General features: G+C 37.8%; 1 protein-coding gene across 1 annotated transcript; it reads left to right on the top strand.

Annotated features, from left to right (window-relative positions):
- The first annotated feature begins 2897 nt into the window (after positions 1-2897).
- On the top strand, positions 2898-9984 carry LOC141627436 (protein IQ-DOMAIN 5-like). The gene is made up of 7 exons (XM_074440711.1): positions 2898-3158; positions 5856-5970; positions 6265-6507; positions 6838-7065; positions 7930-8043; positions 8262-8667; positions 9542-9984. The coding sequence occupies exons 2-7, from the start codon at positions 5887-5889 to the stop codon at positions 9682-9684; spliced, it is 1218 nt and encodes a 405-aa protein (XP_074296812.1). The 5' UTR covers positions 2898-3158; positions 5856-5886; the 3' UTR covers positions 9685-9984.
- Positions 9985-13400: the final 3416 nt, after the last annotated feature.

Here is a 13400-nt window from a genome sequence, read left to right as displayed (position 1 = left end):
AACTCTGGTGAGTCGGACTTCTTTCACTCCTCTGGGGCAGGCCTCGTCGGTGCTGCGGCGACACTGTCCTCCCACGGGTGCGGGATGGACTCAGGTCTACCACTTGCACTATGGGCTCCCCCGGCGTCTTGACATGGTCAGCTTCTTCCAATGCTTCGTTCAAGTTTCTCGGAGTCACTTTTGGGACCCTGATCTCCTGTGGGGGTGCCGCCGCTCTTGTCGTTGTGACAGTGTGAGCCGGCGTGCTGCCCATTAGTTCCAGGAGTAGCTTCAGTTTGGCTGCATCAACCACATGTCCCATGATAGTGACTTGGTCGGCGGGCAGCGGTGTATCTTGTATTATTGGCATCCCGTACGTCGTATCAGTGATACGGCCGGTGGGGGACTGCCCGATTTCAGAGTTGTGGAATGTGTCATCTTGGCAGAATTCAGTTTCCACAAGCACCGTTTCTGGCTGTTTCGACATCTTCTTAGCTCGGCGGATGGGTTTTGTTTTGTGTTTTTGTTTGGGAATGAATGTGACTAGCTTCTAGTATCGTTTTCCCCACAGACGGCGCCAATTGTTCCGGGTGTAATTCCGAAGCAGCTATTGGTTACCACTCGTGGCTTGTAGAATGACGTCTTTGGTTGGATCCTTCTCTCGGCCTCTCCTGAAACAATGAACAAACTGAGGGCTCGGCTTTGGCCGAGCGTACTCACTCCGACGCTCAAGTCAGTGAACTTAAAGAGATAAGTTGTGTGTTACTTGGCGAAGTATATGTTGTAGAGAGATAAGGAAGATATTACCAGATTATGAGGTGTTTAGGTTAAAGTGTGGATCCTTTCCTCAATAAGAGTTGAGGAGTATTTATAGACTTTCACCTTTTGTCACGTAGTGGCCAAGTGGCCAAGTGGCTAGCAGGTGGAAAGACTGATTTACCCTCGACCGAGGGACCCATGGCAGGCCGGCGGACCCTGTTGACTCCATGCCGAGGGGTCTTGGATATGAGTACGCGGATATGTGCCCCGGCTGGCTAGTTGTCCTAGCCGAGGCACAAGAGAGACAGCCGACAGTCGCGTCGTCAGGGTTGTCTAAGTCGTTGACTTGCTGTGGATATCTTTGACCTTGCTCAATATGTTGACTCGGTCAGCGGGTGCAGAATATGCCCCATCACTCATATTTAGGCTCTGTTTCAAAAAAAATAAGCTTAAATTTATCTAATCAAAATTTCATTTTTTATTTGTAAGTATTTGGTGGATAAATTATTTACCAAAATAAGCGAAGCATATGAGAAATAAGCTACATGTTTTTTTTTTTAATACTGCAATTTATAATATCAAATATGGAGTACTTACAATGTCCTTTTATGCCATATTATAAAAAAAAAAAAGCTTTCTTTCGGTTAGTTTAAAAAGTAATTTTTATTTAATCGGTGAACTGATCGGTTCGAATTTTGATTATTTTTAAGCTCGTTTTTTAGGTTTGATTAATTTTTATAATGAAATATAAGATATAGTATATGAATAATGTGTATGACCTTAATATACCATATAATTAGTTACATAGTGTATTTTGAGTATGTAGCACCTACTATTTTGTAATGGTTAAATTACTTGGATATATGCTGGCGGTTTATATGAAATTTTGTAGTAGAAGAAATTAGGTGATACTACTAATGCGTGAGTCTACAATCGATCATCAATTCATCATATGAATAACACTATGAATTGTTCCATTGTTACACAAAAGCTTTGAGTTGTTTACACCCCCAAATTCTACTTCAGGTTTTCTCGGTTTCATTCCTCCATCTAATGGTCTCCACATTCTTATAGAAAGTAAATTAGTTAAACAAAAATAGTAACATATATAGATTAGTGAAATGTTTTATGTATTGATACCTTGAATGTACACGGAGGCATTTATGTTTATGATTTCTATACACACCACGATGATTATTTAGTGATTACATTTTGATGAAATCGTAATTTATACTTCGTGTAATTACGTAAGATTACACTACATCATCTTAACATAACACTTTAATAAATAAATTCATCTTTTATCCGCCAGCTTCTTGAATTTTGATGCGAGAATACAAACTAAAAATGTATGAGACCATAAGTTGGGGAAAATAAATACGATAACTTGAACTATTATGAATTTCTATTATCTATTTGATAATTATAATCTACTTATATTAGGATAATTTTATTAAAATATATTTGATCTACTTATATTAAGATAATTTTATTAAAATATACTTGATCTACTTATATTAGGATAATTTTATTAAAATTTGTTTTAAATATTAAGAAATATACTTTTATTAGGATAATTTTATTTATTTAACTTTTTTCGAAATCTACTTTTGTTAGGATTTCTAAAAAAATTGGACTCTCTAATATCGCTCGAAAAGTTTCTGCTTTATATATATGTATTGATTTAGGCACGTGTCCGACACGTGTCCATGGTATTTTGAGCCGTGTCCATGGTATTTGGACACACATCCAAACGGAATCAAGTTGAATTTAAGGTAAATGGCGAGAATTGTTATATGGTTGAATTTGGTAGGGAAATAAGCTGAATTGGAGACAAATGATGTCCTTTAGTCTAGTAATGAGATGTCGAAATAGATTGATTATAAGTTGGTTTTTGGTTTTGGAAATGAGAATGAGTTATAATTAACGTAAATTTTACTTTCACTTATTTGAATTTAATATTCAATACTTTTTCAAAAATAAAATCACACATATATAACAATAAAATATATATTTTATTAAATTTAAATGACGTGTCCCGTGTCCTAAATTTCATGGGATGTCGTGTTATGTGTCCGTGTCGTGTCAGTATTCGTGTCCGTTTTGGTGCAACCTAGACTATATGAGACCAAAACAGAATGCTTGAGTAATAAAATCAGCCTGAGTAAGCGTTTTTATGAGCTCACATCGGTATGTTTGACTCGTTTTAAGCTTAAAACGGATAATATCGTTTGTTTGAGGAGACTACAAATCAAAATATTCTAAATAGAGAAAGAGAAGTACATATAAACACTGCTTTCTGACTGTACTCTGCCTACTCTACTACTCTAGTGAGAGAATTAATAAAAAATAAAAAAAATGTCGGAATTTTAGTCACAATTTTTCTGACAATTTTTTTGCTTACTTATTGCATTTTTGCGGTGAGTATTTTTTAGCTTCTTGATTTTTTTTAGTTTAAATTTAATTTGATTGATTATATTTAGTGTTATGTTTGATTTATTGATTTGATTTGAACTGATTGATGTTTAATTGAGTTGATTACATGATTAGTGTAGTTTTTGTTGTGCAATGATTTAGTGCAGTGGGATCTGTTTGTTTTAAGTGTGAATTAGGTGATTTAATTTGATTTTAGTTATGGTAGCTTAATTAAGTTTGATTAGAGTTTGTAATTTTTGGTCTCAGTCATTTGTTTACCTTTGATTAACATACGCTCACAACCAAGAAAAAAAGTAAACAAATAAGTGAGACGAATGAGTACATCAGTAGCTGATTGGCTTATTATGAGTCTGAACTTGGTGAATAGGATTTTTGTGAGGAATGTAGAGCTGAGTAGTTGGTGAAATTGTCTAAATTTTGTGTTTTGTGTGAGACTGTACAATTATAGAAGACTGCTGAGTTAGCGAAATGTCGAAAGTTGAGGATTTGGTGGAGTTTTACTGGATTGATTAGTTTACACATTGAATTGTGCTGAAGAATGTGGTACATTGGTGCGTGACTACGGTACAGATGTGGTTTGAATTCAGATTATATGCTCTCCATCCCATTTATATATATCGCTTTTTACTGTGATAGTCACATTTGAATGTTATTAGGATATTGGGCCTATACTAGGCCCGGCTACCATTAGGGTTTGCCATTAGGGTTAGGGTTTACCATTAAGTTGGGAGGTATTATAAATACCTCACCATATCGATGTAAAACATTAATCCTAATGGCAAACCCTAATGGTAGCCGGGCCTAGTATAGGCCCAATATCCTAATAAATGTTAATTTGTCACAAACTCACAATGCAGGAGAGTGTGATCTTTTTTAGAACATAATATGGAAAATATTTGGTTTGATAAATCAAACGCGGCAAATTTGATATTGTAGGTTTACGGATTACACAATGGTCGACTAGCATTTTATAAGTTTTGTTTTCTGAAGGTGTTTCAAACTCGATTGTCCATTTTACGATTTTTGTGCATTTTCATGTATTCCCAACCTCCTCGTGTGTGGGTTGTTCCTTGCAAGTAGGGGTGGGCATAATTCGGACCGGACCGAAAAAATGGACCGGTCCGGACCGGAACCGGAATTAAAAATTCCGGTTCGGTCCATCATTTTCTAAATTTCCAGTTTTCGGTCCGGTCCGGATGGGTCCATTTTTCCGGTCCAGATCGGTTGGACCGGAATACAACAACAACATCAGAGCTTTAATCCCAAAATAATTTGGGGTCGGCTGACATGAATCATCCTTTAGAACCGTCCATGGGTGAATGCACACCTCAATGCGAAAAAAATAGAAAAGAAAAGGTGAAAAACAGAAGGGGAGTGAAACATAATACAAAAGTAAGGTAAACTCATAGGTTTTAAAATCGAAATCCGAATTTCTTTTATAAAAACTTAGAATTTAAATCGAAAATAAAAATTAAAACGATTTTGAAAACCGAAGAAAAAATTAAGGGTCCGAAAATACCTTAAAAGTGAACCAAGTATTAATATATAAGAAAGTTGTAGGTAAAAAGTGTAATAAATTCGAAAAGAACAAATAATTTTTTTAAAAATTAAATAAAAACATCAAATATCTCAAATAACGTCAAATACTAAAAATCCACATGTATCTTTGCCCTCCATTGTACCCTCTCCGTCACCATTCCTTCATCCAACCTGAGAAAACTCATATTGTGCTGTATCACTCTCAACCATGTTTGTTTTGGTCTCCCTCTACCCCTATTCCCCTAGCAACCTTTTCTGTTGACCAGGTCTCCAGCCTAACTGGTGTGTCCATAGGTCTCCTTCTCACATGGCCAAATCATCTTAGTCGTTTTTTCATCATCTTGTCCTCTATTGGCGCCACTTTCACCTTTTCCCTAATCACCTCATTCCTTAATCGATCTTTCCTTGTATGGCCGCACATCCACCTTAACACACGCATCTCCGTCACACTCATCTTTTGAATGTGACAATGTTTCACGGCCCAACACTCAGAGCCGTAATTATAGATATTTGCAATTTTTTTCTTAAAATTATATTTTTAATCCGGTCCAATGGACCAGAATTTGTAAAAGTGGCCATGTAATGACAAATTCCGGTACAACTGGAATTTTTCAAGTCCGGTCCCGGACCGGAATTTTTGTAATCCGGTCCGGTCCCGGTCCATGATTTTTGTCGATTCCGGTTCTGGTCTGGTCCCGTCCCGTTTTGGACCGGTGCTCAGCCCTACTTGCAAGGCTTTATGCGCATAACAATATGAACTTGTAGTAGAAATTTTATACTTCATATTTTTTTTCTTGATTGTCTTCTGTACACGAGATGATTATTTATAGAATTATAGCCAGTAAGTTTGTTGCTGTATCTGTTGATGAGGTAAGTGGTGTGCTCTCAGTGCGGTGATGATGTGCAACTTTATTTTTACCAAATCCTTTAGTAAATCTCTCTTGATGCTTGTCTGATGCTTAATAATTTTTGTTTGCAGATTGTAATCTTTATATTGTTTCTGCAATTTTGTATGATTATTGCTATGCCAAATTGAGTATCCTAGTCTAATCCCGCTAAAATTTTTCATTGTTCATTTAGATTCTAACCTACGACTTCATTCTGATGGAAAATCTCATTAATGCCCCTTGTCTGCTGTGCAGGTGAGGCAGGGCAACATTATCGACAGGTCACATGGGTGTGCCCAAAAGATGGATAAAAGCTTTAGTTGGTATCAAAAAATCAGATAAATCAGCCTCCTCGGAGAAAGATGAGAACGTGGGTTTTCTTCTTCTTAGCTTTGTTTGATGCTCTCACGCTGAAATGACAATTTGGGTCCCTCTTAATGTGCTTTAGTGACATTTGTAAATCACACACCAAGAAGGGAATGTTAAAAGTGGCTTAAAACCAGTACCTGAATTACTACTTTCTTTAAGCGTTGTGTCTCTAAGTAGATTTGAAGGCAACCTGCATTAAGATGCCTCTGCAATGTCTCGGTTTTACATGCATCTACTTTCTTAAGCTGTGCAATTTAACGTTCTGCATTTTGCTGCTGTATCATTGATATTGCAGACAAGAACATCTATCGGCCAGGCACACCATCGTAGACATCATTCTATCTCAATAGATGATGTTGGATTTAAAGAAAATGGTCAAACTAGCCAGCCTGCAGGAGATGCCAACATCAGGCTGGTTTGTGATGTTGCTGCCTCTCCATCTACGCCTATTCAAGTACAATCTGAAGCTAAAGACCGACAGATGACAAGAGAAGAATGGGCTGCTACATACATTCAAACAGCTTTTCGAGGATTCCTGGTAATGCTTCAGATCATTAGCTCTCTTCCTTGATATACCACACACACACAGCCTCTTTGTGTTGCTAACACAAGGGTACCCCCCCCCCCCCACCCCGCAATTTGCAGGAGCCATTGAGACACTTGGGTAAGTAAAAAAAAAAAAAGCAATTAACTGAAAATAGTTATCATTAATGATACATGAGGACTGTGGTGATAAACTGGCGTCATTATTTTGGTTCCTCTAAAGGAAGTGCAATATGCTCCGAGTCCTTTTCTCTGATGCAAATCTGCAATACATATGATGCTTATTGAGGTTTCACTGCAATTTTTATTTTCTTTCTTCATACAGGCTAGGCGAGCTTTAAGAGCATTGAAAGGATTGGTAAGACTCCAAGCGCTTGTCAGAGGGCATGCTGTGAGGAAACAGGCTGCAATAACTCTTCGATGTATGCAAGCTTTAGTGCGAGTTCAAGCTCGAGTCCGGGCAAGACGTGTGCGGATAGCGTTGGAAAGTGAAACAGAACAACAAAAAGTCCAACAACAACTTCTACATGATGTACGTGTCAAAGAAATAGAGGCGAGTACTTGAACCAAAAATCGTATTTGTTGTTAATTTATCACTTTGTTTGGGTGCGAGACTGCGAGCGTGCGACTGACTGCTAACTACTTCGTATCATTTTAGATTTGCCCAATAGTAGATTTGTGTTTTATATGCTTCCTGCTTGATATCTAGCAGCCTACGTATTAGTTAGTACAGTAACATGGAAAATGTCTTCGTCAGCGGCGGAGCCAGGATTTGCGGCTAGGGAGGCAAAAAATTTCAGTGGGTGCGAACGAGTAATGCCATAAGATTAACTTAAAAAAATTTCAAAATTCTAACTAAAAATTCGGATTTTTCAATTTTCAGCCCCCCCCCCCTCCATTTTAGGCTTTTAGCCCATGTTTCACCAGCATACATGCGGAATCTGATGTAAAAGATATTTGAGTGCAGTCACATGGAAAATTGTCTCAGTTTACATAGGAAATCAGATGGTTAGACCGAGTGCTAATTATCATTTTATAATTGCCCAATAGTAGTTTTGTGTTTTATATGCTTCCTGCTTGATATCTAGCACTCTAGCCGCCTACTTACTTACTAGTTAGTATAGTGACATGGAAAATGTCTCCGTGAACAGTGAAATAGTTTCTGAACTCTTTTGTTTTAGCCCGCTGCAGATCCTGCTCCCAGAATCTAAGTAGAAAATCCAAGGAAGCCCTATCAAGATTAGAGTTGGGATCCGAATTGAAAAAGACCTAAACGGTTTTAACAGTCGTCTAGGAATCGAGAGACTCAATTTGAATCTGATGTTATGAGTGCAGTCACATGGAAAATGTCTCAGTTTTACATGGTAGTCAGATGGTTAGAGTATGCTCCTTACTGGCTATGTATTTTTTTGTTCAGGAAGGATGGTGTGATCGTGTTGGTTCTGTTGAACAAATACAAGCTAAATTGCTCAAGAGGCAGGAAGCTGCTGCTAAGCGTGAAAGGGCTATGGCTTATGCGCTAGCTCATCAAGTAATCAATTTTCCTTCTCTATTGGCTATACTTGACTCATAATGACACTTGGACAGATTATGGCATCTGCTGACGTTATGCAGTAAAAGCGCATCAGGGTTGTTCTATTCAATTCTAATTCTTGGGTCGGGTTTGGTTTTGGATCAGTTTAGTTATTTTCTGCTTTGCATATCTTTGTAACGACATGGGTTTTGGACTGACATCCAAATCTGTTTCAGTGGCAAGCAGGATCAAGACAGCTGGCTGCTTCGTCTGGTTTTGAGCCTGATAAGAATAGTTGGGGTTGGAATTGGTTGGAGAGATGGATGGCCGTGCGTCCTTGGGAAAATCGATTTCCGGACATTAATCTAAATGATGGAGGAAAGATACTAGATACTGGGACAGACGACGGAATAGATAGCACTGCAGCACAACCAACTTCTACTAAGAAGTCTGTGTCCACAAATCCCTCTGCACAAAAATCAGGCCTATCCAGTTCTGATGGGAGTAAGGTCAAACAAGTTCGTGAAGAGTTCATTGAAGAAGCCAACTCAAAACCTGCTACTGCCTTGAGGTCCCGTAGCAACCCTAAAGAAAGAGTTACTGTACAGGAGTCAAAGTCTCAAAAACGTCTCTCGTTGCCTGGTACCGCCATTATATTTTCTTTCTTCTCCTCTTGGAGGCTTTTTTTTAATAACAGTATTCTGTGACATTAAAGCATGCTTGGTGAACTGGTTTCTGCTTTTAATCGCATCTAATGAACACGTCAACTACCAACTATCATCAACCCGTGTTTTATTCTACACTTAGGCAGGCCACTGTACATTAATATTTAAGAGCGCTTTTTGTTGCATGAATTTAAGTAGTCTATGTGTTCGGATTGCCAACAGGGTTTTAGGTGTCCGAAATTCCGAATCCCCATTACACAGTCTAATGATCCATTAGTCCTGCTTGTCAAACAATTCTCCTTGGATTTTTGGCCTGGTAAAAGTTTATATCATCTCCCTAACGCCAAACTTCACAGTGTCTCAAACTACTGGATCTAAACCCATTCTGTCTTTTATATCGCCGTTTGTTTTTCTTTGATAATACTCCGTAGTAGTTTTTGTTGGTACACAAATTCTTATTATAGACGGACACTATCCGTCTATAGTATAGACGGATAGTGTCTCTCTCACAAATTAAAGTGGGTAGTGCAAGTGGGTGGAAAATGGATACCCCCACTTGCACTACCCACTTTAATTTGTGAGAGGGACACTATCCGTCTATAGCTATAGACGGATAGTGTCCGTCTATAATAAGACGGACTGTTGTTGGTAGAGACCTTAGAATTTTTATTACTTTTTTTTTAACAAAAATACTGGACAAAATGCACATAATTATAGTTTCTGGTGCCCGTGACCCATATTGTTATACTTAGATCCTCCAAACAGCTGTTATGCTATATGTGGATTAAGTTTGCTACCAAGTACGGGTAGTTGTCTCATAGGCATATACTTTTTGACTTTTTGTTGTTCAGGAAATCAAGGGAATCAATCATCAGTCAAGACAGCTGGTAGAAGTGCTGTCAAAGCCACTGCGGGCTCACGAAGACCAGTCAAGGGCAACCCTAAACCTAGCGGAAATACTATAAAATCTGTTGAACAAGTTACCGTATCATGAACCTTGAAAATAGCGTAAATATGGAGTTACTTGGAGCATGAGTGAGGTGACTCAAGGGCCAAGGCTTTAGTTCTCTACTATTCTCCCGGAATAGAGAATATGCTCTTAGAAATAAATTTGAAGATTTCGAGTTTGTATTATGTAATTGTTGTATAATAATTATGCATTTTGTACCTCTTCTGGTGCGGCCTTAGATTATTCCTCCTGTTTTCTCTACTGTAACATTGAAGTATTTGGCATTTCATAATTTATACAGATTTCTCAACATAAAGAAATATGCCATTGTACCATATCATATTGATATTGACACGTATCTTGAATATCCGAGAGTAAGGAGCTATCGGAATCCTGTTTATGTCTTGTGGAATTAATTGTGCATTTCAGGAGAATGTGTGGCATTCACACTTTTATATGGCCTATAGATCTCAGTATGAACAGAATATCTCGGTTCTCCGAAGCGTCTGTGTAGCTGTTTTTATACGTGAAAGCTCCTTTCTTTTGACCCCCTTTTATTCAGTCATTTAGATTTTTATGTAGCACCAGTAGATCAGATTTTTCTCTGCATATTGATTTGTAGGTTCAGGACTTCAGGAGTTTGGATCACTGATTTGTAGGTTCAGGACTTCAGGAGTTTGAATCACTGCAGTTGTCTTTTTTTCGAGAATTCTATAGGAAAGTCTGGAGTTTAATGGCTGTTTCAATCAGATTAGCATTAGGAGTCTGTTTAAGAGGTTGAGTTTACAGTTCACATTTATAAAATATATATTGTTCGTCATCCCTAAAAAACTACAAAGAAGATGATACACAAATTGCATGACAACAAACCTCAAACCATCCTTAAAAAAAACAAAAAAAAAGTGCGAATTGATAGCATTGTTTGTAAAGAATCATGAATGGAGTATTTTCAAAGAAATTGGAGATATGATGTACTCCGTATATGACAATGTTAATTCAGCTGATTTTTTTTTACATGGGGAAATTAGACGGGGGGTGGGGGTTTGATGAGCTCCTATTTTGGCATTATTTAAAGCTCATTTGGTAACACTTGGTGACGGTTTTTGACGATTTTGACGTTATTTAGCCAATTCCATGTGCTTCACCATTTAGCATGATTTCAAGTGAATATTAAGAAGCCAAGAGATCGAGAGAAGTGTCCAAGGAAGAGCCAAGAACAAGCATTGAAGAAATACTATGGGAAAGCCTTCCAAGGATCAAGTAAAGCACGAAAGAAAAGCGCGTTCCAGGACCAAACTCGCACCGTGCGAGTTTCCAGACACCAAAACTCGCACGGTGCGAATTTTCTGGGTTCATGCCGTTTTGTGTTACGGACTTTTCCTGTGTTAAGCCCATGATTATTAGGTTACGTTAGACTATAAATAGGATGTTTTCAAGTAGGTTAAGACATCTTATGCTCACTTTAATTAATCAAGTTGTAATTTGGGAATATTTTCATCTTTTTGAATTGGTTTTAGATCTAAGCATGGAGAACTAATCTCCTTTTCTTAATCCGACTCAAAGGCATAATCTTTGGTTGTAAGACTCTTTAATCTTTCCTTAATTATTATTATTGATCTTAATCTCTTGTGTTTAATTGCTTAATTTTGGAATCCTTGTTAGATTATTGTGATTAAGTGTGATTTCCTTGTTACATAATCTTTCCAAGTTCCTTAATTTATATGTTGTTGGGTTTATTAAGTGTGATTTCCTTGTAATCCCATGTTGCAACAACTTGTTATTAGACTAATGAATGTGATTTCTTCTTGGTTTAATCAACATTAGAGAGATTAAGTTGTGATTGCTCATTAATTGTGATTTCATTGTGAGTAATTACACCTATTAGATTCCCATTGCTTCATCTTCTTGTTAATTAATCTATGTGTGTGATTTCCACTAGAGGAGTTAATAAGTTGGGTCAATTATTAAGTGTGATTTCCTTGTGATTGACTTCTAATTAAGGGAATTTGAAGATTTAATCTCACTAATAGGACAATAATATTAATTAGAAAGATAGATTGAGTGGTTTTGTCAACTAAAGTGCCTAACTTTGGGTTGGATTAAGCCTCTCTTAAAATTGATTAATTTCCATCTTAAAACTCTTGATTGATTGCTTGCCTCATACTCTTGTTTGATTTTCCTTTAATTGTCCTTGAAAACCAAACATATTTGTTGTTAACTTGTTACAATTGTTCTAATTGCTCTTTTAATTTCACTATTACAAAACCCATCTTCTCTTGGGTTCGATCCCTTGCTTACTATTTTACTAGTTTAGGATTAGTATTAATTAGTACGTATTATGGTTATAAATTATTAATTTGGCCGTCTTTTATTGCGACGTTTTAGGCGTGTCAAATTTTGGCGCCGTTGCCGGGGAAGGTAACGGTTTTGCTAGTGTTTATATTTTTGTTTTAGGATAGTTGTGTTAGTTAACCTTTGTTTCTTGTTGATAGTGTCTTGTTCATCACTTGTGTGAACTTTTTGATTGTGTGCTCTTGTGTAGAGTTGTTTATGGTCAATACTAGGAATTCAAGTGAACCACTTTTTCCATTCAATCCGGAAATTCAAAGATCACTTGCTTGGATAGGAGGAGGTATTAGAAGAGACACCCCGGTTATTGAATAAGTTAACCCCGTTACTCAACAAGACCAAGAGGAAGAGAACACCCTTTCTTTTGAACCCGAACCCATACCCATTCAAATCATCATGGGTGATCGTGAGGACGAACAACCACACGGAAATGGTGAGAGAGAGAACCCACCAAGGCCTAGAACCTTTAAAGAACTTACCTCCCCGGATCTCACACAAGTGCCCTTGTGTATCTCCTTTCCGGCATTGGCGGAAAATGCCACCTTTGAATTAAAGTCCGGGCTCATTCACCAATTGCCCCAATTCCATGGACTTAGCACGGAAGATCCCAACAAGCATCTAAACAAATTTCATGTGGTTTGCTCAAGCATGAAGCCTAATGGGGTTACCGATGAGCAACTCAACTAAGGGCCTTCCCTTTTTCACTCAAGGACGCGGCAAATGATTGGCTTTATTATCTTCCTACCGGGAGCATCACCACTTGGAATCAAATGAAGAAGGCTTTCTTAGAAAAGTATTTTCCCGCTAGTCTCTCATCTCAATTGAAGAAAGAAATAAGTAATGTTGAACAAATGGATGGGGAGAACTTGTATGAGTATTGGGAGAGGTTTAAACAACTTCTTGCTAGTTGCCCATACCATGGGTATACCGACCACGACCTTCTCTTGAACTTTTGTGGTGGTCTACTTGAGGATGATGCTAGGATGATTAAAGCCGCTACCCAAGGAGGGATTGAATATATATCGGTCCAAGAAGCAAATGAGTTGATTGAAAGATTGGTAGGAAGCTCTAGGAATTTTGGGAGGAGAATTAGAAAGAAAAGTGGGACATCTTCTTCAAGGCAAAGCTCCAACCATATGGAGGAGAAAATTGATTTTCTTACCAATTTGGTCAAGGAACTTACAAAAGGAAGTGGGAATGCTTCTCATGTGAAATTTTGTGGTCTTTGTAATGACCCAACTCATCCCACCGATGGGTGTCCATCTTTGCAACGGAGGAAGCAATTGAAACGGTGAAAGCTATTGGATTTAGGAAGTTTGACCCCTACTCCAACACTTACAATGAAGGGTGAAAATCTCATCCAAATATGGGTTGGGGGGGGGGGGGGACCAAAATCAAAACCAAAAGGGATC

This window comes from Silene latifolia, chromosome Y (genome assembly GCF_048544455.1).
Source record: "Silene latifolia isolate original U9 population chromosome Y, ASM4854445v1, whole genome shotgun sequence".
Classification (NCBI taxonomy): domain Eukaryota; kingdom Viridiplantae; phylum Streptophyta; class Magnoliopsida; order Caryophyllales; family Caryophyllaceae; genus Silene; species Silene latifolia.
This window is presented reverse-complemented; position numbering and strand designations above follow the sequence as displayed.

Coding starts and splice junctions, on each gene's coding strand:
- LOC141627436 (XM_074440711.1), top strand. CDS start 5,887: ATGGGTGTGCCCAAAAGATGGATAAAAGCTTTAGTTGGTATCAAAAAA. Junction 5,971..6,264: donor CCTCGGAGAAAGATGAGAAC/GTGGGTTTTCTT, acceptor TTGATATTGCAG/ACAAGAACATCTATCGGCCA. Junction 7,066..7,929: donor TACGTGTCAAAGAAATAGAG/GCGAGTACTTGA, acceptor TTTTTTGTTCAG/GAAGGATGGTGTGATCGTGT.